The sequence below is a fragment of the Chrysoperla carnea genome, chromosome 1 (assembly GCF_905475395.1).
Source record: "Chrysoperla carnea chromosome 1, inChrCarn1.1, whole genome shotgun sequence".
Lineage (NCBI taxonomy): Eukaryota > Metazoa > Arthropoda > Insecta > Neuroptera > Chrysopidae > Chrysoperla > Chrysoperla carnea.
In genome coordinates, this window is record NC_058337.1 from 116,528,690 (window position 1) to 116,555,207 (window position 26,518).

Genomic DNA, 26,518 nt, shown 5'->3' on the forward strand with positions numbered 1-26,518 from the left:
TTGAATAATAGGCCTACAAAAATTATAAGATTTTTATTTCTACTATTGGCGCCAGATTTAATTTGACTCTTAAGGCACATGAAGCACTTTATTGAAACATAATCAAATTAAAACAGTAATTTTAAATCTTGTCGTTTATTTTTATTTTATAAAATATTATACAACATTAGATGCATGTTACGATAAATAAAATAAAATAAAAATATTTTAATTTTTATTATTATTCTGTTACAAAAAAAAAAAAAATGTGCTATTTACTCCACAAAACCTCTATGTATAGATTCATTTATAGACATGTATTAAAACTTGATTTTTTTATAGTATCATTTTTTCATAAGATGACTTATATCGTCTTTTCAAGTTAAAATTGAGGTCAAGAATTCACTTATTGCGCTTCTTATGTCTATACAGATCTATGGTGTCATCTCTATGGGATATAAACATGTATCTCTATGGTATTAACAAACAAAAACTATAGAACATATAATCTACTCACTCACAAGTCTAGTTCGTAAGTGAATTATTAGAAATTTTCTGTTTCATTTAATTATTTGTTCAGTTCAAGATAATGTTTACACCTTCCGCCCACTTCGTATTTAAACCAGTAGAGGTCAGATCAGTATTTGGAAGTCAAGAAAGAGACTTTTTAAATATCGAAATTGTTTCCAGTGAAAGTTTCTCGGTTTCACGATATTGCAGTTTTATATACAGGCCAATAATATATGTTAACATGATCAAAGTGATATTTTTGACAAGAGGTTGTCTCAAAACGCTTAAATCATGATGATAATTAAAGAAAAGTATTGATTTCTTCGATGGAATAGAACCTCAAAATAATATATTTATACAGAGGCTATATACAAAAAAAAAAAAAAAAACAGTACAATTACTTTCAAGGTTGCTTAATTAGGTTAAAAAGAACATGCAAAATAAAATGTAATAAAATAAAATATAATGGCAACAAGTTCTGTTTGGAAAAACCAATTTTCTCTATATACAAAATAACAATAGATTTTTATCACACTACACTTATTAACGATACCAACACCAAAATATACACATAATAGCCTACTTGTAGTGGTATTATAGTGGCACAATACATTTATTTGGTTTCATCCGTGCAAAGTGCAGAATGCTATCATTAAAACATTACAAATATTCTTGTTTATTTGTATACATACTGGTTTCTAGATGCAATGTAGCGTAAATTTTTAGGACTTATTTGTAACAACTCAAAAATTTGTAACGTAGTTCTTACCTTATTCACACGGTAAGCAATTTTTTGTGGGTTTCACTATGTCAGTATTGGTGTGAACTCCATACTGATTTGACCATCGAGTAAATTGTAATATTAGAAATAATTATGGCGGACGAGTCAATGCAATATGGGCGTCAGGCCCATACTGGTTCTGTTCTTCTCAATAATTCTGGAGGATAGCCCAATCTATTCAATTCTGTAATATTACTAATGCTTACCGTATAACAATAATGACTTAGATAATTGTGAGAGCATCTATTTTTAAGTGGTTATGGTAATTTTTGATTGCCATTTTCAATTTTTTTCTAATCTAATAACATAATCGACTCTCCTACTACTTTAAAAATTACAAATTTCAAAGTATTGGATTACGAATATGTCGCTTTGGTAAATGTCGGGCAAAGATTGCCTGCGACGAAGAGTCAGTTTTCTTCTTATTAAAATCAGAAAAAACTAAACCTTATTCAATTTTAGCTGGTGGGACTATTTTTCAGGCTCGAAAATTAAAAAGCACAGGCAACCCCCTTTCTTTTCAAAAATATATTATCTAAATTGTTAAAATCGGTAAATTTCTTTACCATAAGCTTTAAAAAAACTAAAAAGCAGAGAAGTTGAAAAATCTATTTCAATTCACGAATTTTTCGCACATTTATCAGATTCAAGTGCAAACTATAACAAGAATTAAAACACTTAAATTTTCAAAAACTCCTGGGGATCTTCTCACAAGACTGAGTCATGATTATAAAGTATAAACACTAATAGATATCGAACTATTATTTTATAAAATTAAAATAAATCAAATCGACTATAATTCAGTAGCCTAAAATTTCTTGTCTACTATAGTTGGAACAAATTTATGAGTTGTAAGAAATATTTTTTCTTTGGCAATGAAGGATTATTTCCTGTGTCTATAAGTGGTTTCCGACATTTAAGCACATAGTTAATACCGGTTTTAAATCAATTGCTTTGCATACTTCCATGTGGTAATTTTATTCGAAGTCTGATTTGATCGAGATCTACGAATCACTAATAAGAAGTTGAACACACAGGAGAGAAAAATGAGAATAGATCAGATGAAGAAGAAAAAAAAATTATCAACTTCTATATTGTTTTCTGACACTTTAAAAAAATTTCATTTGTTTTCTTTACGTACGTCAGTTTTCAGTAATTTAAAGAAAGCAATGATTTTAATAAAAAATCAAAATACCAAATATGCAAGCAAAAATATTACAAGAATATTATTATTATTATTATTAACATAAGATACGATGAGAAATGATGATTTTTTAAAGAGAAAATGAAGTGTAAGTATATATATTGTACTAGATTGATACCCGCCCGCTTCACTGGGCTTAAAAGTAAAAACCACCGCTTTATAGCCTCCACCTCTTTTGATCTTACTTATCCCCCTTCCATAACACTTGAAGGGATTGTTTTACGCTGTTAAAAGATATGCACAGTTTTCAATTTTTTAAATTGTAAAGTAGTCATAATTCATTGAGTATATCAGAAAAAGTGTCTATGAATTGTGACATTTACTATTTTAAACTTTCACAGAAATCTTTAATTTATGGTTCAAAATTATGATCATAACTCTGCTCCATCTGTGATCATCAATTTGAACCATAAATTAAAGATTTCTGCAAAAATTATAGTAAATGACAGATTAAATTTTTTTTTTAAATCTATATCTTTTTAATTTATAGCTCATGTGTTATTCCGATACCGTTTCATTAAAAACCATTCGCTAGTTTTTGCATGAAAGCGTAATAAAAAACAACCAAACATCCTTACTTTCACATTCATTATATATAGAGATATATTGTATAGGGGATAGGTGGGATAGGTGGTATGTTCTTTGGTTATGTTACGATGTCTTATAAGACGATATGATATGTATATGTAGCAAGTATAATATAATATATTACAGTGTATAAAGTATATGTATAATATTTAGTACACACTAAGGGTATTTATAATATTTATGTTACCCTTAAAAATACCAGCCCTTAAAATTTTGATAATAATTTATCCTTACATATTATGTCATAGGCAGTATTCATTCTACTTACTAGGTAGCTAGCTCTACCTATATATAAATATTCACTAAATATTAATAATAATAAGTTAACATGAAACACATAAATTTATATGTTATCATATAGAAATGTTTTATATTGTAGGTATTTGTACACAGGATGTATCAGTAATATAGGTTAACCATAAAAAATTAGCCATATTTTAAGGCGTACCAAAAAGCAATCGAAAATTTTTATTTTAAATTGTTGTTTTTGTTAATGCTGGTTTTTTGATATTCACCATTGTAAAAAATTGCTAATTAGGGAAAAAATCATGTCTCCATATCTCGTGTTTCATTACAAGAATGCTGAAATTTTTCATTGAGTTGAAAAATTGTATATCACACTTACCTCATATATGATCGTGTTGGTAAAGACTATTAAGGCAAGAGACTCGGACTCGATTCCTGGTATATATGTACTTTTTCAATTCTCTATAATTAAAACTATTAAGTTATTTTTACTCCGCGGCGTTCGTTTTGGAGATAATGTATCTTAAAGTGTTTGTCTTATCTTACAATCTATGTGGAGAAATGATAAAATAGTGAATGACTCTGCGTCACTTTATAGCAGGCGTGGGCGAGTTATTTTAAGTCAAAGCCACCATTGTTATAAGTTTATTGCGTGCCATAAAGTTTATTGTGTGTCTCTTTATCTCAGTTTCTCCAATATTAATGAGATAGGTAGAAAAAAAATGTTGTTTCTCTCTCTTACTTGTATTATTGGTTGACACTGGAAAGGGAATCATTGTCTTACTCGTATGTTAGTTACAGAAGTCTGAGTGGCTTCTCTAAGCCACGTTTGCCCATGGATGTTCTATAGCCTCAACCAGCGCTTATCCTTACTGATCCATTAAGAGCAGAAAATTCTTAAACATAAATTTCGATTACATCTTTTTAATTTGTAAATGTTATACGATCTGTATCAATATTTTAACGCTTCATATTATTTACTAAATGAATATGCGTGTCATTTTGCCTACTGTTTCTACTATATAGAGAAGTAAACATTAATATAATACCTGCAATAGGTCGTTGTTATGGCAACGAAGAGTAACAGAGAGTCTCTGATAGAGAAGAGATAGAGTTGATTGAGGAGGAAATGGTAATAGGTATATGTAGTATATACCTATACATATATATGTATACAAGGAGAAAGGTGAGAAGAAAATTGATAGGGAGGTCAGCGGCAAAGTAGATACGTATAACACCAAAGTAGCTTAAATGTTGTATATACACGTAGTCTTACCAATATAATAATGTGTATAGGTTTTTTTACCTATATAAAGGAACGTTGATATTTTTATTTTTATAAATTTTGATTTTAAAGCACTCATGACGCATTTGTAGACAATTGATTTTCGTACTTTTTAGCTTTAAACAGGTAGTGTATCAATTTGATTCAAAATTTTTCGAAGTGAAGAGTTCTTTAGCCACTCTGAACGATTTCATTACAATAATTTTTTTAGTAGGGGGTCTACATGATTTGGATCATCATCTTGGAAGCGACACACATACCACGTGATATTGATCACAGTCAGTACTTGAATAGGAGAACGCTACAGGACACTCGACAAGTAGTTGATGGATGACTTGAAATTGTATTTATATGTTCGAAGCGAAGTTATAAAGTTCGTATGGTAACGAATATTTATAACTGTCAAATATGTTTCCACACTTTTTTTAATTACTATACTAGTATTAGACAAAATATTAGACAGAGCTACAGCAAAACAGGGCTGGGTTTAGCTGAATGCTAATAATTTCAAAGTTTTAAGTTTTCACTACTGCAGAGCAATCCTTGTGAATGTCTGTCTACCTTTTTTAACTCAAATTCTACAAGCAAATATTATTCATATTTTCGCTGATTATTAAAATCAAGTATCATTATGGTAGCCGGTTTCATAAATGATATTTGCTCGTCTCTTAAATATTACTCTAGTATTATAAAACATAAGGACCTCATTGTTCTCTATAATTTAACTTTTTCTTATTGATAACAAAGTAAAGTTTATAATACACAATAAATCATGAATTTAAATCGGGTTTGAAAAAATCGGGTTTGAATAAAAACTAAATAAACATAATCTCTGAACTCCGTATTGGTACCATTTAGGAAACATGGTACAAATTAAAAAAAAAAATCAAAATATCATCGTCGATAGTAATTTAATAATAGAGATTTTGCATGTTTTTAATTTTTTTTTCTTAAAATTTACCAAAAATTACTAAGAAAATTAAAAAATTATCGGCAGATTTCGAATAAATACAATCTGATACCAGATATAAGTACCCATACACAATAGACTACTCTCAAATTTTCCGGGGTTTTGTCGCTGATTTAACAGTATAAGTAAGCAATTAAATTAGATATATTTTAACCATAAGGTTGCGAATTTCATACGACTATATAACAAAACAGTAACGTGTGTTTCCTTTTGGGATAAAGGATGTTGAAAAATGTCATTTTCAAATAAACAAACGTTTTCATGAAAAAAATTTTTATGGATTCCAATTTTGTGAGTCTGATAATGACGTTTCATTAACAGCTATTTATTTATATGAGTAAAATTCTCACGAAGCTTGGGGGCATGTAGAGAATATGCCTCGCATGGATACGGCCTACCATTAAGTAAACATACGTAGAGAGAGGTTTTCAAACCAAATAAATTTATTAGAATTTCGTTTTTTTTGTTTTGTTTGTGTTTTTACATTTTTTTATATATTTGTTAATAACATACATCTATTGAATTATTTATTTATGTTTTTCTGTATGTTGTTCGTTTTTTTTTTCAATGACATTAAAAAAAGGAAACGTATGCAAATTTTGTACCTCATACATAGAAAACATACAATATAATATATAATGTAGTACTAATATCAAGAAACTAGAGCATAGAAACATATATTATAAACTTATAAAGTGCTCCTAAACTCAAATGGGCTTGAATTGAGTCTTGAAGTGAAGTTCAAAAATTCCAATAAAAAAACTGCTCCATTTCTTGAAATGATTTGAATTCGAAAATATCAATTTAGGTCTATTTTAAAAGTTATTATTTATTTTTGGCACATTTAAAGCAAGTGAAATTTACAAAATTTAAAAAATCCCCGTGAAGTTTTTCGGGTGCGGAACCCTAAACTCGCACTTGAAACGTATCTAAGAACACTCTTCATTAAATTACCTTTTTCCTTAGTGCCTTGTCCAAACTGAACCGATTTTAAGGATATCGCTTATTTTTTAGTTGTTCCGGGTACGAAACCCTTAACTCTTAATTGAAATATAACCAAGAACAATCCCCATTAACTTATCTTTCAAACGAAACAAAAAAATCAAAATCAGTTCAATCGTTTAAACGCTACGATGCCACGGACAGAAACACAGACAAACACACACACAAAAACAGACATACGTCTAGAAATGACAAACATACTTCAAGGAATACTTAATCGTTAATAACTCAATTCAAGGAATACTTAATCGTTAATAACTCGAAAAAACTACAAATACAACTCCCCCAGAGAATTTTCAACCTTTTGATTTTGTAATAAAGGAACTATACGGCAAAATGAAGAAAGAAGCCAATTTATAACAATTTTATTCTTCAGAAGGAATTAAAAGTCTTCAGTAGATACCTATAAACAAACTATAATAAAAGCCGCTAGGTTTTGTAATTTTTGATTAAGAAACACTTAATGAAATTCAGTTTTATAGACTGGAGTAGTCTCTTTGATCAATAACTCAAAAGAAGTCCACTCTATATAAATAATATTATTATTAAAATGAGATAAAAGAACATATAAAGAAGATTCTATTAAAAAAAAATACCAAAAAAAAAAAATTTGAATGTTTTGAAAGACCATCATTGATTGCTTGTTTCTTTTTTATTTTTTATATTTCATATGTGCCCTTTCTAATCGAATTTTTTTTATTTGATATTGTAAAAGAAAAACCTCATTTAATATACCTCAAAAAACACATACGACACCCATCAAAATAATAAAAAGGATATTTTCAATTATTAAATTTGTTTTTTTTGCTTCCTTTTCAATGCAAAACGTGAATTTTGTTTGCAAAAATAATTTAAACATTTATTTTCCACTGACATCACGATGTCAGATATCATTTTCATAATTTTCATGATTTTCAATTTTTTTTTGTTGGTATTTTATGCTTTTCACGTTTGAAATATAAATTATGTTACGCGGTTTCTCCCGCATAGAAATGGTATTTTTAAATAAGATATAATATTATTATTATTTTATGAGCATAAATTCTAATTGATATAAAGCAGGCATGGGCAAACATGACTTTCAGAAGTTCCTAAACTAATATACGAGTAAGACAGTGACAACCTAATCACTGACAACTTAAAATACAAGTAAGACAGAGAGACACCTTTTTTTTCTACTTATGTCATTACTATTAGAGAAACTGAAATAGGTAGAAAAGTTGTATATCCATCTCGCTTCCTGCTCTAAAAGCATACGGACTTGGATAAAGAGACACACAATAAAGTTATAACAATGGTGACTTCGATTTAAAATAACTCGCCCATGCCTGATATATAGACAGGCAGGTATGCAGATACTCTTTTTTAACTCCCAAAAAAAAAGTATGTCGCAAGTTTGAAGTAGTTGACCTGTCTGTGGAATTACAATAATAATAATAATAAATTTATTGGTTAAAATCAAAATAGATTATACTAGTCTAGTCAACAAGGTTAAGTTGGTGAAATATAGAAATACTGGTCATTAAAAATATGTGTGATTGCTCGTTGAATTCGGAATGTTGTCTAGAAAATTGTACCAAGAGCGTTTTCGTTTTTCAGCACATTTTCGCCAATATTTTATAAAATCATAATTTGTAAATTTAAAAAAAATATTCTTTAAGAGGAGAAAATTTCCATTAAAAATTCCCACTCCCGGAACTCGATTTATAATTTTAATTTAAGGTTAAGACTTTTTGCGTCATTTTTAGATTTTACAGACATAAATGATTATTTGATACAGATTAATATGTGGTCAGAGTTCGAACTCTTGGCAGATGTGTATAATTTTTTGTGAGGCACCAAGGGTTTTTTTAAATGATAAATATATTCTTGAAATTTCGTGAGTGGCTTCTTTTTGGTGAGTTCACCAAACTTTCCTCTACGATTTTTTCGAAAGTACTGCGTTTTTAAATGAGCATGATGTACTCATATTTGAGTATTGCAGCAGGAATTTTTCCGGTCACTATGACCATTTGATAACATTTACAATTAATAAATAATTAAGCAAAAGTGAATTATGTATTTTTTAAAAAACAAAAATATTTAAATAAGGCATGTTCTGGGTGGTAGCAGGTACATCAGTGCAATATTTTTGTCGGAAAAAATATTATTATGTTACAAGTGGTCATGGTGTCCGATAAATTCCTGGCTGCGTTTTTTCAATCCGATAACTCAAATATAACGTCATCATGAACATCTGAAAACGCAGTACTTGTAGAGGAAAATACTTGTAAATCGTAGAGGAAAGTTTGCTAGACTCGTCAAAAGGAACTAACGAAGTTTCAAGTAAATATTCATCATTTTAAAAAAACCGTTTTTAATTTTAAACTCCATATAATTTAATCAACTTTTCGAAGAAAATGTTTTTGTATCTTTCTTGACCTTGAAAAAAAGCCTACGTTTATGACAGTTAATATACAAGGATGACAATGATTGTAAATACATACACAAATGATAATGGTACACATCTTTTGTATTTATTATTTTCAAATTATATTCAATATACATGAATATTTTAAAGATAAGGAAATGGGGAATAATTTACTTGGAATACATCAAATATACACGTGATAGCAAGCAGCAAAACCACAAGAAGAAAACCACAGAACAATATTCTTCTTAAATAACTATAATATATATGTTCTGCAGGTGGGTTACATGAACATACTTGGAAGAGAGTTGCTTCTTGGTTCATTAAAATTATATTATTTGACTTCAAGATGGCTGTAGGCTGTTTAGGATATTCTATTTCTTATTGAGATTAGAAACACTTGAAGTACGTTTGGGAACAACGGCAAAAGCAACAGTTTTTACCTTTTGCACTTAAATATTTTATTTCTATTTCACATGAAAATCAAAACACATGGATAACCATTTTACGGTTGCTTGATTTCTGTCAACTTTTGTCGTCTAGTATAACTGGACAAAAACTTATTATCGGAACTATGTTCCTCATCGCGCGTTATCATATGTTTGCTGGTTGGGAGGTAAAACCACAAAAAGTCAAATTCTGACATGTAGGTTACCAAGGAAACTATAACTTTTTAAATCAATTCAGCTTGCCATGAATTTTGAGAGTATGCAAAAACATTATACAATCTGTCAATTTGTATTTTTTGTCCAAAATTTATGTTTTTTCATTCAAAAAAATGAGTTGTGAGTTATCACAAGTTAAACATAATAGAGCTTATTTAAAGTAAGTTCAAGGGAATTTTATGTTATGTCATAGTAAATATGATCAATTAAATTGTGGGTAATGTTGTCCCACATATTGGATTGGTTACTAAATTTGAGGTATAAAGTAGAGTAAAATTAGCTATAATATTTAATTCTTTAAACAATAAAACAAGTAGTTGACTTGCAAGCAGTATCGTACAAGAAAAAATGAAAAAAAACAACAAATTAAACCTAAAATTACCAACGCACAGAAATGCAAAGAGTATCGAGAGAAAACAAAACCTGCAAGACAGCGTACCATAAAACTAATATTTATAATTAATTACTAATAAAGTTATTTGTACGAAAGAGGCATAGTTTCTATCGGGTGTCCCACGACACCTCTCGTTATTTTTCCATCCAGTAAAACTACGGTAGTCAAACAAAAATTTGAAAATCATTTTGTCCAATTTAAATAATAATTGTTTATTTTCCAATAAATTAGGAGCGAAGATGGTTAAATAAACTTTGCCTGCATTTAGTTCGATGTCTGTTAGCTATTAATATATTTAAATAAAATGAATGGTGATTCATGGTACAATATTACCAAGGTACAAAACTTAATTCTTTATATCGTCTTGGTTTTGAACTGTATGTTGTAAATGTAGATGATGGTAGTATCATCTCTTCTCCTTCAGAATATCATTATGTAAAATGGATTTTGGGAGGAAACAATCTGGTGTTGAACTAGACTTGTGTGATGACAACAATAATGCAATATAACCAGCTGATGTTTGAGATGTGAATTTAGCAAATAAGACAATCATGGTATTACACCAAACATATATAGATGATATGTTTGTCTGTTCTTCCATGTAATCCTGGTGGTGATAAAAGTGTGATGCTTAAAGAAATGGATACCTGCAGTGGTTTATTTATTATTTGGGTAATCGATATATTGTTGTACCGTATCAATTCAAAATACTCAAAGTTTTCGGATACCTTCTTTCACTACGCTTATTAAATTGTCTAAGGTTATCTTGACTACCAGAGCCAATAATAAGTGTCCAGATAAATCAATAAATAGGTAAAATCTTGTAGAAATAAAATTTGAAAAACTAAAGTCGCAAGCAATTGAGCAGTTAGAAACTTGGTTCTCACACGTTATTCTTCTATGATTGAGAATCTGCTTTGCAAACTTGGCCCTGTATTATAGTTTTGTTCTTGCATATTAATAAGATCAAACAAGATTCGCAAGACCAAGTCCAATGTGAAAGAAAAAAGCTCGGACTAAACTAAGTTTACTCGCATAACAAATAAAGTCTTTATTTTCCGTTTGGTCTAGGTCTTGTACAGTATTACTATTTATAAGGCGACTGCGCCTCGTAAGCAAGACACAGTAAGGTAGTTAATTATAGAATGGCCAGAACCAACGTGTACGACAAAGTCAAATTAGTCTGGTTTTGGTGTCGATGAAGAAGACAATAAGGATATATTTCTTGAAATACAGAACTTATATGTTGTTCGCGTCTTACATGCAATATAGAAGTCAAGGCAGCCAAATTGTAATTGTAAATTTGACTCCTTGCATAAGTAAATATATAGAGCAGTAGTGTCTAAAAGTTCAGCCCTCTTTGGGAAACTTTTTAAGTGTCTTGAACGTTGGTCAAAGTATTGTGACCAATGATATTCTGACGGAGCAACATACTCTTGAAAGGAAATTCAGATTTTGGTTTTATTAAAAATGACCGGATTGGTTTTTGGTATAAAATTAAATCGAATCAATAGATTCTATAAAACAAAGTCGCTTCGATCTGTCTGCCTATCCCCAATTCCTATGTATGCTTAAATCTATAAAACTACGCAACGGATTTTGATGTGGTTTTTTCTAATAGAAAGAGTGATTTAAGAAGAATGTTTTTATGTATAATAAATACATGCATAATACAGTAGAGTTTTGAGTTGAAAGGGTTGTCTTCCAAAAATTTAAAAAGGAGTGGAATGCAAAGATGGAGTGATGATGAATAATCGAATATTTTTAAATATACCCAAGTGGGGTATCAAATAAAAGAGCCTGACGTGTATATAATAAAACTGCAACCCCTACGCAAGGATATACGGGGGGAGATGTGAAAGTAGGAATTTTTCCCACCAAAGCGGGTAGTTCACAGCTAGTATTAAAAAAAATAAATTCGGCTTCATGAAAAAAGGTTAATAAAATTATCCCTTGAAAACATCTTTTACGATTCATAAAATAATAGTTGAAAATAACTTTTAAACCACATTGTTCTAATTGGATTCCACATCCTAAAACAGGAATTCAACTTGTATGTTACACTTGTGTGTATAACAATGCTACGTTTTACGTGATTATATGTAAATCAGCCTGTTGGTTCAACCAAATCGAACTACTACAATCCAAATATACATATGCATGAATGAGAGAGGTTTGAATTGAGTAGATACCTAGAAAATTATTATTGGGTTGATTCGAATGGTTAATTTTGAATTGTATGGCAGAAGTACTCCTATGTATGTGTCTGTGGTAATGTTATTATAAACGCATTATTGTTATTATCAATTGAATATATTACATATAGAGAGGGATATAAGAGTGGATGAACGTGGGGGTGGGGAGGGGGGAGTTAAAGGTAAATCACTTATATTGTTATAATGTTCAATATGAATTTCACACATACTCGATTTCTAGTTTCAATGGGAGAGAGAAATGTCGTTTTATTATTTATTATTATTCAAAATCAATTTTAAATCAATAAATGTTGGTTTGAAAATTGTTTTTGCTATTGCATAATTTAATAGCTTTAATTATACCTACAGGGTTTTGCAATTTTAACACTTTAACTTTGCCAACCAACAGCGGCCCTGCAGTTAAAGCTACAGCTATCCAATTCGGAGGTTTTAGTAATTATTATTGATCATATCATCAGCGAAATTTTAGAATGTTGACTAATGCCTCCGTTAATAAGACTCATTCATAGTCGATTTATTGTATGCGAGATGAGAAATGACGTTTTTTACTTTGAATTGGTTTTCGGATAGACTTTAAATCAATAAATAGGACATAATTGTATTGTGAATAAAAAGAATGGTCGAACTTATGTATACTGGTCATATTCGTAAAGTGGCGATGGTGAAACTTGGCAGTTACGATTATTGTTATTGGACAAATCATCACGAATAAGCTTTGATGACGTCATCGTTACCTCAGAGGCGACATGCATATCGCGTGACAATGTTCTAAACATTGATTCACGACTGATTACTGAAGTTAAGCAACTTTGGACACAGTCAGTACTTTGATGAGAGATCGCTTGGGAATATTGTTTGCTGTTGCCTTTTTATTTTTTGAAATAGTTTTCTATATCGATGGAAGATATACCGTTTTCAATTCCCACAACTGAAATCCTTTCTTTTCTTTGGTTATAAATTGACCCAACTTTTCAAGGTCTAAATACGAACATGTGAATCATATGCTTGAAAAGTGCATGACAATATCCAAGCATGTTCTATCGTGTAGATGATCTTTAGGTAGCTAAACATTACTGAATAAGCGCCATATTTTAAGTAACAAACTTCTGAAGTCTATCTATCACTTAGACTCTCATGCAGAATAGCCTGAGTGCCCATCACCATACATTGTCATTAATAGATACACCATTAAATATTGGTTTGCGGCTTAATTATGCTTAGCCTAACAACTTCTCCCCCTATTTTTTTAAGTCCCGTATTTTTTAAGTCCATTTAGAATATACTTGAAAAAAAAAACGCAGAAATCGTTTCGTGTTCGACACTGATTTAAAAGTGGTTATCTGTTAAATTGTAGCCTGTAAGGCAGGATAATTTCCGGATCGCGTGAAAGAGCACGCTCCACTAACAAGAATTATAGTGTAAAAGGGTTGTTAAACTAAGCTTAAATATTTTCCGAATTCTAAAGTACTATAATAAATTTGCTTTAATTTAGTCCATTATCTCATGCTACAATTTGGTAACATTACGATTGAACAGCTCAATGGCTGATAATAGATAAAACATAAAACGAACGCTTTGCAAATAATTCTAAAATTCCACAAATTTTTAGGAGTTTCAAGAGTTTGCTACTCAAAAATTTCTCAATAGTGCTTCTACTCACCATATTTTGATTACCTTAGTACTTCATCTTTACAAGTTTTTAACGTTGTTGCAAGAATTTCCAAAAAAATACACTGACTATAGCAGAATTAAAAGCGGACACATTAAAAGTATTTTACTATCAAATAAATACGGTCCTGTATATAGTATGGATAAAACGAGATTAAAGAGATCATGTTTCATTTCACGGGTCAACGAGAATAATTTTATTAATTATTTTCGATGGTCATACAAAAACTAGAACATTTTTATCTAACATTTATACTTCAATAAGCTTCACATAAATTTATTAAACTCTTATAAATATTGCTTATTGCATAACAAACAAAAAGCACTTGAAAGCTTGCCAGAAACAATTTGGTGTAAAGCCGGTTTGGAAACAACAACAGAAATTGTGCAAGATAAAATTTTCGTACTTACCACCAAACCTGGCACAAGAAATAGAACTGTCATTCATTAAAATCATCATTTTCGTATATTTTTCGGGGAAAATGTCAAATCAAAAATAAATCAATTCACTTCAAGTGTCAAGAAAAAACTAACTATCCCCGAAATGGTAAGATACCCACAAAAATATCACGTAACACAGAATAGATAGAAAAATTCTAATCGATATATGAAAAATTGTTTGCCTTTTTTTTGGCGAAATTTTTAATGCCTTTTTGGTGACGCCCTATTAAAGCAAGTATAGGAAAACCACACAGTATTACACGTTTCTATATTCTATGTGTATGATTATGTCAATTCGATGTTGGCGATGTGCCGCCACGACGCTATTTTAACAACAACCGATGGGAAATTCCTCGAACAACATAACTTCAAACGTCAACAATTTTCCTGCTTGTATGTATACATATATATATGTGTTGTATGGTGGTGTTCTGAAATGTTTTTAACATACTAAATAATGCTAGTATATAGCCATTTCTATTAGATAAAGTAAGATTATATTGAATATGAAATGTGTTAAACAAAGATACATATAATCAATATTGTACAAGTTTAAATGCCTTTTTGGTACTGGATTTGATGTATCATTGATATTTTATATTTTATAAGGATTTAACTTTACGGTATAAGAGCTGGCAACATCACGAACAATTTAATTTCAAAACGGCGGGGTTTTAAATTTGTATTTTTTATTGATTAAAATTAAATAGGCATGAACTATGCCTGACACTTGATAGGATTATATTTAATATACTGTGTTTTCTAGTGCTCAATCTAGAATGCTGATTTTAAAATCATTTAAGCAAATTGCTACAAATTTGCTAACATTGCCCCTAATACTACATAAATAATTTATAAAAAATTTCCCAATTTACTGTGGTGGAATATGAATTTGATCTATGTTCAAACAATAAAATTTTTGTTTTCCAGTTAGAAATCTCGATATACTTTCCCAGATCCTTCGTTCGTAACACAAGCGCTTTCAGGTTTAGGACGTACTTCATTCTTATCAAGAGGAAATAAAAATTCCAAAATTCAAACTCGAAAGCATTGCCAGATGAAATTTAATAAATACAAACGAAGTTTTGTTGGGAAGTTCCAAAATACATTCATTTAAATTTGACAAAATTAAAACTTTGATCTGTTCATCAATATTATAGGTACTGAATAAATTTTTAATTAAATTTAATTTTTAATTACTAAATTTGTCTGCCATAAAATAATATAATAGTTTAATCTTAACGGCCTATATTTTTCCTCCAATTAGAGTGACTATGAAATGTGAAAGAGGCACATACACATTATTTGCCCAGTTTTATCCCCTAACCGAAAATTGACGTTATTCTCGACGGCTTTTGATCTCAGTTGTACACTTATAAGAATGATTTAAAAAAAATTATCAATATCTTTCTTGTGGTATGTGGTTGAAATTTTTGTAGCGTGCTTAGTACGTAAAAAGTGAGGCTAATTCGTAATTGAGCAATAAAAGTCAATTGGGTCTAGGGTAGGACCTTAGGGCTTTAGGACACATGTTGTAAACCGTTCGAGATAGAACAAAAGTTTAAATCATAAAAATGTTCCTTAAAACAAAATAAACAACTTTTTTTGAAACGTTTTTTTCGTAAACATCACTGTTTACGCGTGAGGGCGCAAATTAGGTTAGAGCATTATACATGTATTGTATATTATCAAGTATACATTTATTTTATGTATGTTGGTATTTGATTATTAATATTTTCACTAAGAAAATGATAAGAAAAAACTCTTATTACTTTGTGTGTAAGAGTTACTATATAAAATGCAAACGATTTCGTAATTGACACTCTCTGTCTACATGGTATTTTAATAATATACTCAGTCAATTGTCAATTGGTTTCAATAGTTTTGTTTTAAAATAATTTGTATTTTTTATTACACAGAATGTTGGATGCTCTGGTGTATATATTACATACGCCAGGATATCTACGGTTTTAGCCTGAAGTCGTAATATACTTTTAATTTAAAACTGAAATTGTTCAGTTTTTAAATTTTGAGGTTATAGAATCTTAAATTGAAGGATATAACAAATCGTTTTCTTAACAGCAACCAAGAATCAAGGATTATAATTACTTAATTTGTGCCAAAATAAAAACAAATTATATATTTCATATTTCATAATCCTGATAATATAATATAAACTCAATGGTATTTTCTTTCTAATATAGAAAATGTAACTTGACGCGTGCGCAAATATATAATTTTCTATATACCATACCGAATATAATACGGATACCGTATGGGTAAAATGTGCATATCTAACTGACGAAAACGACGCGCGTATACAGTCGGTAGTCGGTATATAAAACAAAATATGTGTATTGTAGTCAAACTTACATACCTAAGGTTTTCCCTAACATTTATAGGGTGACTGATTGTACTGTATGAGGTTAATAGTAGCCAGTGTGGGGTAGGCAATGTACACATATCACTACAATAATAGATCATGATATTATGATAACCTTTAAACCTCACATAATTTTTATTTAACACCTTTTTCTTTCAATCATAAAAAAATAAATAACCATTTTTTTATTATATTTTTTTTTCACACCTAACACTCATACAAAGTATAACGAATTACTTTTAATCATAAAACAAAAGAAACAAGTGAAAACAAACAATTGACTGAGTTAATTGTTGAAATACCATGCATGGACAGTGTTGATTACTCTGTCACATGACAACATACCACATGTCACACATACGTAACTGATATCCCCATATAATACATACTATACAATTTACGCCCAATTTTCGCCCTCACGGGTAAACAGTAATGTTTACGAAAAAATGTTTCCAACAAAAGTTGTTTATTTTTTGATATGGAAGATTTTTTACATTTAAACTTTTGTTCTACACCTAACGGTTTACAAGGTGGGTCCTACGGACCCATAGATCGAGACCCCATTGACCTATGCTGCTCATTTCGAACTTGACCTCACTTTTTACGTCTTGAGTACGCTGTAAAAATTTCAACTTGATATCTTTTTTCGTTTTGAGTTATCGTGTTGGCATACAGAAGGACAGACGGACAGACGGATAGATAACCGAAAATGAACTAATTAGGTGATTTTATAAACACCTGTATCAAAATTTTGTTCATACCATCAATATTTTTAAGCGTTACAAACTTGGGACTAAATTTAGAATACCTTGCATATTACATATATCCATGGTATAAAACTTGGGACTAACTTTAGTATACCTTGCATATTACATATAAATATTGCATGGTATAAAAATGTTAAGTGTGTACAAAAACGTGCCTTATCAATGAATTGGTAAGTCGGTAGTTACAAATTGATTTTTATAAACGACGAAGGAGGTGACTATAATGATTTAAGGATAATATTTTTTATCAACAATCTTTCCGGTCTTTGGTTGAAGTTATACGTATTCCATACCTTTGGATATAATTTGGATAACTATATTGAACCTATTTTGAAGAAGAGTCGATGAATTTGTATAATTTATTCGAATTTTGTGTTTTCTTGAACAATCAAGAAACTTAAAAGTTAATTGGCAAAGCACGAAACAGCGAACAATGAAAAAACGGCAAGCAGTGCTGGCAACTCCAACTTCCGGCTTGTTTTGGATCGATTTTAGTAACTAACCAACCATCCAGCAACTTTACAAACTGCAGACATCAAATTTAGATTTGTAGATATGTAATTTGCCTTGGTAGCTTCTTCGACTTGAAATTCCAGATTTTTTTGGGCTCGTACCTACCCACTCAAGGAGTAATTTTTTTCATATTCATTACTGATGTAAGAAAAATTAGTAAATGCCAGTCGCCTTCGTTGGAAAAAGTTTTACTTTGTAGAAACTTTACTAAATTTAAACAATAATATTAAAAGACTTTAAAATCAAGGTATAAAAGATTTCTACACACTTAAGTAGCGTAACTTGTTACAGCCCCAGTTAGGGATGCTAGGACCGTTATAGTCAAGTCCATAAAAACATGTTCCATAAAATCGCAGGACTGAAAAAGGACAATATTCCAAAAACCATGCTTCTTTCTGATCGCCAGAAAAATCGAATTTTTATATATTTAACAATGAAAGATCAATGAAGCATAATTCTATTATTCACAGAATTTTACATAATTAAGAAAAATCATTTCGAAAACAATCATCCAATATTATTTACCATTTATACCAATCTAATCATTTGTAGGTCTTGTTTCGATTTAAACGCTTGATTAACTTTACTAAATAAATTAGTCCAAAACATTACACAACACATTTCCTTAAGACATAATAGAAAATGTGTGAACACTTTAAAATATGTTGTTGAAAGCTCAAAAGCTCATTTAATTCTATACATTATAGAAATGTAGAATATGTATTTATGTAGAATAGCGAAGTATCTATCTAGCTTCTAGCTTTTGGTATCATAGAATGGTGGATGGTATACAATGCGCTTACTTCTCGATTGCCTATATTGATTTGAATGCAAAAAGAATGCATACGACGGGAAGTAAACAAAATAACCTTTCATTTTTGATTAAAAAAAAAAAATGTTTTCCGGAGATTAAGATTAAGAATCTTATATGAGTCATATTTAAAAAACCCAGTCAAACCAAGTTTCTTACTCATCAAATACAACATAAAAATGAAATTAATAATAATTTCAAAGGATAGTCGCTGCTTTAGCAGGTAAGAAGGCAATTTATATCACTATCATTAATATTTTTTCATATATTTATTGAATTTTTTATGATGACATTATGTATACTTCTTTTTTAATTAATCTTGCACCCGGTGGTTGCAACACTGAACGCGTTATAACTTCATAAATATTAATTTTAGAAAAAACAGTTTAATGTAAAAGTTATAATAATTTTATTCTTAAAAAATATACCGGTGAAATAGTCAGTAAAGGTAAAGACCATTTTTGGCCTAAAGTGCACTGTTACGGAGATATAGCCCAAAACGGTTTTCCTTAAAATGGAGGCAGTTCCCCCCTCTTTTTTTGGAATGATTTTGAGCATGAAAAAAATTGTAGTCTGAAGTATTACAAGTAAACGCTAACAAAATTATTAATACAAACTTGAAACTGTTTTATGACCCTCTTCGATGCTTTGTTTCATTCAAATTCTCTAGTTAGCTGGTACGGTAATCTTTCTAACATATTCACACACAGAACAAAGAATTTCCTCCTCAAACACATAAAATTTTGAATAAAATCGTTTATTGCCCAAACGGAAATAAGGAGCATTAAGAATTTAAGGTAGTACGAGCGCCAAAAAGTTTAGACTTGTGATTGAAATTATTTGTACCTTATTTTCAACTTTGATGATGAATTTTGCTATCGCTTAATGTAGGCGATTGTGAATATAGACGAATAGTAAGAATACAATTTTTCGATATCTGCCTTGGTTTTCGAAATATTGAGACCTAAATAATTAAACAAAGATATTTTGAAAATTCTTCAAAATATGGAAAAATTGTATTCTTACTTTTCGCCTTATTCAAATTATAACATTACCATCAAAATTGAAAATATATATTTTTTTAATTTGTGTCCCCAATACCGTGTTCATACATCCTTAATTAGTCCGGCACGACAAATTTTTTTTGTTTTCAAGAATTTATTAAGGTTTTAACATTAATTTAAATAGATTTTTTGTTTGTTTTACTTTTCTCCGACTTTTTTTGGAGAAATCTATGAAAATATATCATCCATTTCCATTAGCCCAATGTTAAACATGCCAACTTTTGAAGTCATTTATTTATTTGAATAATCGGGTTATCCTCCCCCCCCCCCCAAATTTACCGAATTTATATAGACTTATTCCAACTTCATATAAAAATCAATCAAGCCTCTTATCCAAAATTGCCCTGGCGCTCGTACATCCTGAAACGGAGTGCCCATAGGTAATCGTCAATTAAACGTATTGTAAAGTATATAATTCCGATGTATAAGTAATATGGTTTGTTGTCATTCCTCAGAACATCCCTAGAGGAATATTTATTTCTTCCTCGAATACGATATATATATGTTACAGAAATATGAGGTCTAGACTTGTTGTATGAATTGCAGCGGTATTATTAAACCTTAAAAACTATATATAACTTGATATACATATAAAGCGCACCAAGCTCACTTGGTGCTTGCTAACTGGACTTAAATGACACGACAACTAACACATTATCTTAAATTTATGATCAACAATTTAAGTTTGTGTGTTGGTAGCAAGTGTATATATAAATCTTATTACTAATGCATTAATGACATTCATATGGGTCATATCGTTCTAGACGACTCCATATAACTGGTGAGTGCTCTTCGTATTGCTCTTTTTTCCCCACTTAGAATATGATATTATAAATCATAGAAATTGTATTTTGTGTTGTGTTGAGTGGTAGATTGTTTGAAATATAGAAGAACAAGATCTAAGATTAAATTTAATATTAAATGAATTCCTAGAATAGTCCTGTTCCAATATAATCCAGGGGATAAACAATAAATAAAGACCGAACTTCGGAATAAACCTGATGTTAAAGAAAAGCCAAGAAAAGCAAATAAAAAAAAAACATTACTGGGTAAATGGTACTCAAATTGTTACTTCTAAAGTACTATCTAATCAAATTTTAAACGTTCGAAAAGCTGCAGAGATGAGGAAAGCTTTTCAAACTGCAAATAAAGCAACCGAAAAAATTAATTCAAAATCAGTTTCGAAGCTACGTTGCTACATACAGACACACAAATTCGTACACATGTTAAACACATTCTTGTGGGTTAAAATCATAAATACTATTAAGCTGTTATGGTACAGTAAATCTGGCATTTTGACTGGAAAAAATTACAATGGTGGATCTGAGGTTATAGATCGTTAGGGGGGCATGTAAATAACTTAAAAAAAATTAAGAGAATTTTTCGTTCCGCTGTTTTTGAGAAAATCCAAAAAAATGGGGAAAAAAAATTTGGAATGCGTTTTTCTCGGAATCTATTGATTTAAGGGAAAAGTTTTTCAAATAAAAAATGTAGAAGACACTGTCAGCTCCATTTTATGTCCTTGGAGCAACGTCATACGAGTTAAATTACAAAAAGTAGGTGGCGTTAAAATATCAAAAAAAGCGTTTTCCACGATTTTCATTAAGAAAAAATGATGTTTTTGTAAAAGTGTAAATGAGAAAGTTGTTTGACTCAAAATTAGCTTCAACTTTTATTTAAACAATTTTTTTGTAAAACTTATTAATCTTAAAAACTGTATTAACAAATTTTGTGATAAAAATACGGTGAAATTAGTTAAAATGAGTTTAATAATTTAGATTATTTCTGTGCTCTCATATTTTTACTCTCAAACATCATTCAATAATCATGTTATCTACTATTTTTAATTAGCTAGTGCTTTAAAAAATAAATTTATATAAAATTATGTAGAGGCTATGATTTACAATTTGTCAAAAATTTATATAAATTATGCATAATTATATTCAAATGATATAAAACTGAAGAATGTTTTTATCTTCAATTTTGCTGTTAACAAAGTCATTGAAAGGCATGAAGAGGAGAGTGATTTCCAGCAAAAAAAAAAGTTTGATTCACTAAGTATCTGGTAGTCACTCTAATGCAATTTAAAAAAGTTGTTATCAATTAGAGGAAAAAAACATTTCATCGCTAGAAATTTTTTTAAAATATTTGGCACACGTGTTTGCTTCATTCGGTTGACCTATATAGTTCTTGACAAAATAATATTTCAGGTTATCTTATAAACAAGTAAATAAATTCGGACAAGTATGGGGCTTAAGATGTCGAAGGATCAGAATACATTAGTAAATTCTACCCTTAAGTTAAATAAAAAGATATTCAAAATAACCTTTTTTTTCAGAATAATAACAATATCTGCACCCATTTGATAACCAGATGAGACATATTTTTATGAATTTTATTGATTTTTAAAAACTTCTATCATAGTTTTTCTATCAAGTCATACCATTATTTTCTTAAATGATCTTTCTTTTGATAATAATTTCATTTGGTTAACAGATCGGTGTAGATCTGTTCATACCATACGAACAGCCAATAAATGTAACAACACCGATCTGTTAATCAATCGAAATTGGTATCAGAAGAAAGATAATTTAATTACGAAAATAATATGCTTGCCTAAAAAAACTGTGTGTTTAAAATTAATACAATTCTGTTTCATCTGATTATCAGGTGGGTGAAGATCGACCTTATACCGTCGCTTGTAACTATTTGGTGTTTGTGATTTTGGTTAGAACTGTTTTATAAAAAAAGTGTGCAGGCTCCAACATAGGCTATTGATCATTCGAACGACCCTGAGAATGTTAAAGCGTCATTTAGAATGTGTTTTGTGTCTCCGTGTAGCCACGAATAATAATCTGACTTCCTTGATTACTGATAATCGTGAAGCGCCATCATCACTTTTAGTCAACTTTTTTAAATTAGTTGAAAGCAAACAACGATGTTTATCCGATTAGGGAAATGCGTGTTTAAGATATCTGAATGATTGCACTGGCAAACCATCAAACAAAGGCCTTTTTTTGTTACTTTCATGTAAGTACCTCCAAATGGACCTGTAAGTTCCCACCAAAACTTGCAGAAATACTTTAGCTTACTGTTAAGGCATTACTACGAAAAGACTTGTATACTTAAGTCAGCCATTGTTTGATATCTTGCATAAATTAAAAAATCTTTGTGATCTGAAGCAGTTTCGGATTCCTAAATTTTATAATATACATAACACCCGAATATAGTAATGATGAGTAGTGCAAACCGTTTTAGAGAGTCAAAAAGACGGAAAAACTTCACAACATCACATTTTACCTAGAATGATGATAATGTATCTATCTATCTCCTCTTTCTGCTGTAAATGTGTTGTAATTTACGTTTAAAAAGTTTACAGTGAAAATATTTATATACAACCGTGGTGAGTTTGAGGTTAAGGGATCATACCAATATCTTCCTCTGTGATTAAGGGACGTCCATAAATTTTGTTACGTCATTTTCGGTTATTTAAGCCTCATTTTTCTCTCCATAGGTAATAATAATAAGTGTTGTTTTAAAACACAAACTTATAATAATTTTGTGATTTTTTATTTTATTTTGTTAAATAAAATTTAATTTTTTAAATAAAGTAAATTTTAAAAAACAGTACCCTGAAAATTTGCAGATAGGGTGGGGAATTGTCTTATTTTCGCCTTATTTTCATACCATGCATATATGAAATATATCAAGGTATACTAAGTTTAGTCCCAAGTTTGTAACGCTTAAAAATATTGATGCTACGAAAAAATTTTTGGTATAAGTGTTCATAAAATAAACTAATTCGTCCATTTCCGAAAGATCTATGATTTTGTAAATGAGCAACATAATTCAATTGGGTCTGGGGTCCGTAGGAACCAACTTGTAAGCCGTTAGAGAAAGAACCAACGCTTAAATAAAAAAAATGTTCCTTATAAAAAAATAAACAACTTTTGTCTAAAACATTTTTTCGTAAACATCACTGTCTTCTCGTGAGGGCGCAAATTAGTTTACAACATTATATAGTGTGTATTAAAATGGAATACCAGTGTTGTGTGTGTGACACCACATCAACACTCTGTACATGGTATTTCAACAATTAACTCAGTCAATTGTTTGTTTTCACTTGTTTTTTTTTTATTAATTTACTTTTTTGAAAGGTAATTTTTTGATCGAGAGTGTTCTTAGCTATATTTCAAGCACGGGTTAGGGTTCCGTACCTAATAACCACTAGAAAAGATGAAAATTTTAAAACGTCTTCGTATATTTTATTGCAAATAAAATGTAAAATATAAAACACTCTCGATTAAAAAAACCTCTAAAAAACCAAATCAGTTCATCCGTTTTGGAGCTACGATGCCACAAGCAAATCGATCAGATTTTATGTCCGGGGTTTCTTTAAATTTTTTATTTAATATCTTCATGTTAATTTTCGAGTTGAATAGTTACACATTCTATCAAGAAGTTAATAAACGTTAGTTTGCTAGCAACTTGCAAACTATAAAATGTCCATCTATTCATCGTTTTTCACCATACCTGGTGTGCCCGTCCATCTAGCCGTCTCTCTGCCGTATATTTTACGTGTGTTATATTATGTAGGTTATCACATATCACGTGATATGAATGAACAATAATAGATGAGATTGCAACAAAATATAAAAACGTAAATGTATATATACCTAAACAAAATATGGTTTTTTTTTCGGGGTCGTTTGATCGGTCGAACCTTGTATCGTATATTCGATATTTTGTTATAAAGAGAAAAAAAAATTATGATAATAGATTACATAGGCGCTGATTTTTTGTTGTTTAATCTTTATAATAATATTAAATTAATGAACAAAATTATTTAAAAATTCAAAAAACCCGACTTTAAAAGTCGGGACCCATTATTGGTAATATTTGAGCCGGTGTAGATTTAAATGGGTCCCGACTTTTAAAATCGCTATGTAAACTGCTGAACTTGTTTTTTAACTAATTTTTTTATTGTACTTTTTTTAGCTAGGATTTTTAAATACCTATTCAACTATAACACATTTACCATAGTTTGTCGACTTTCATTTTCAGTCAATGTATGTATGTATGTTTGGTTCTTTGAGACCAAACGTGTGCACCGATTTTAATGATTATTGCGTTAATCGATTTGTCTTTTTAATAGCTATTCAATGATACCTCACTTGACATGGTTGACATAATTCAATATGGCGTCTGGTGGTCGCCATATGGAATTTTCATTATTGTCATATCTTCAGTAGCACTTGCATGGTTAAAAAAAAATTGATTGACGTCTGAATCATCAAAATCGGCCCACGTGTTTGATCTCTAGTGTGTCATATAGGAACACACATATATAGACTGATAAACACATTACCACTCCTTTGCGTTGCTCAGTCGGGTAAAAATATACTGAAACCCCTACACAAAATTAGGTTTGATCGATTCGTTTGTAGCATTGTAGCTCCGAAACGGATGAACCGGATTTTGATTTTTGTTTGAGAGATAATTTGATCGGGAGTTTTCTTAGCCTTGCTTCTAGAAAATCTGCTCAGCCGTTTGAAAAACTTTTCTAGTCTAGAAAAACTCAAAAGCAGAGCAACGCTCCAAAGAAACGAATCGAATTTTTTTCATGGAAAATCAATAAAATTTTCTATAATCATACTAATTATCTCTAATTTCTTAAAAGTTAAAAATTCATCAACTCATCATGTTTTATCATCTTAGTAATGCTAATGAAAATGACAATGAAATTTTCACAAGAAATTTTCTTTTAATATACAGAGAAAGTTTTATAATTAAAAAGTCAAACAGTTTAACGCAGAAAAAAAAAATTGTACAGACTGTATTTTCCACAACCCGACAAAGTTTATTATAATTCATTGACTCCCCAAAAAATATCTGGTGGAAAAACTTTCTAATTAATGAAAAGTCAACAATAAATATTATTTAAGGAATAAAATACTAAAAACTTTTCTTTGTCTGTGTTAAAAAGTCGAATGGTTGAGAAAGACAAAGAGAAATATATTTGTAGATGTAAGTGGAAAAACAAAGAGAAATCAAAAAAAGTTGATTGGTAGTATATATATATATTTTTTTTAAATAAGATTTTCATTTAATTGAGTTACGTGAGTAGAATTTAAAACAACTTATGTTGTCTTTTTAACAAAATTCTTATAAATTATCAATTTTTCGTTCTTATATTTTTGTCTATTTATGAGTCATTCAAAATAAGTAACTAATTTATATTTGCTTGATTTTCCATTGAGGTGATGACATATTTCACAGACGTACAATTAAGTAGAACAGAGAGTGAACAGTTTTCATGCTAAGGAAAGCTAGAAAAGCTTAGTAAAACAAAAATTGCATACCATTTTTCCAATTAATAGAAGCACGACTGTTAAAACTCGGTCAAAAATCCCGTTGATAGAAATTACCTTCGGACTTTTCGTCATACAGTGCTGCTACAAATTGAAAATGTTTTATTTTAATATTTATTTATTGAAAATTTTAAACTGCAGGTAAACCGTAGGATATAAGAAATTGGTTTCTGAATTTTCTAAGAATTCTAAGCTCTGTTAATTTAATTGAATATTAGTGTACTTTGTAGATGCACATAAAGTATTAAAT

The 26,518-nt window shown here is 29.7% G+C and overlaps 1 protein-coding gene across 1 annotated transcript in view; it reads right to left on the reverse strand.

Annotated features, from left to right (window-relative positions):
- The window catches only part of LOC123305582 (putative uncharacterized protein DDB_G0282133), a 99,705-nt gene extending 85,329 nt beyond the window's left edge, over positions 1–14,376 (reverse strand). Inside the window, exon 1 of the mRNA XM_044887354.1 lies at positions 14,330–14,376. Within this exon, the coding sequence (XP_044743289.1) occupies positions 14,330–14,362 (33 nt within the window). The 5' untranslated portion in view covers positions 14,363–14,376. The remainder of the gene's footprint in view (positions 1–14,329) is intronic.
- Positions 14,377–26,518: the final 12,142 nt, after the last annotated feature.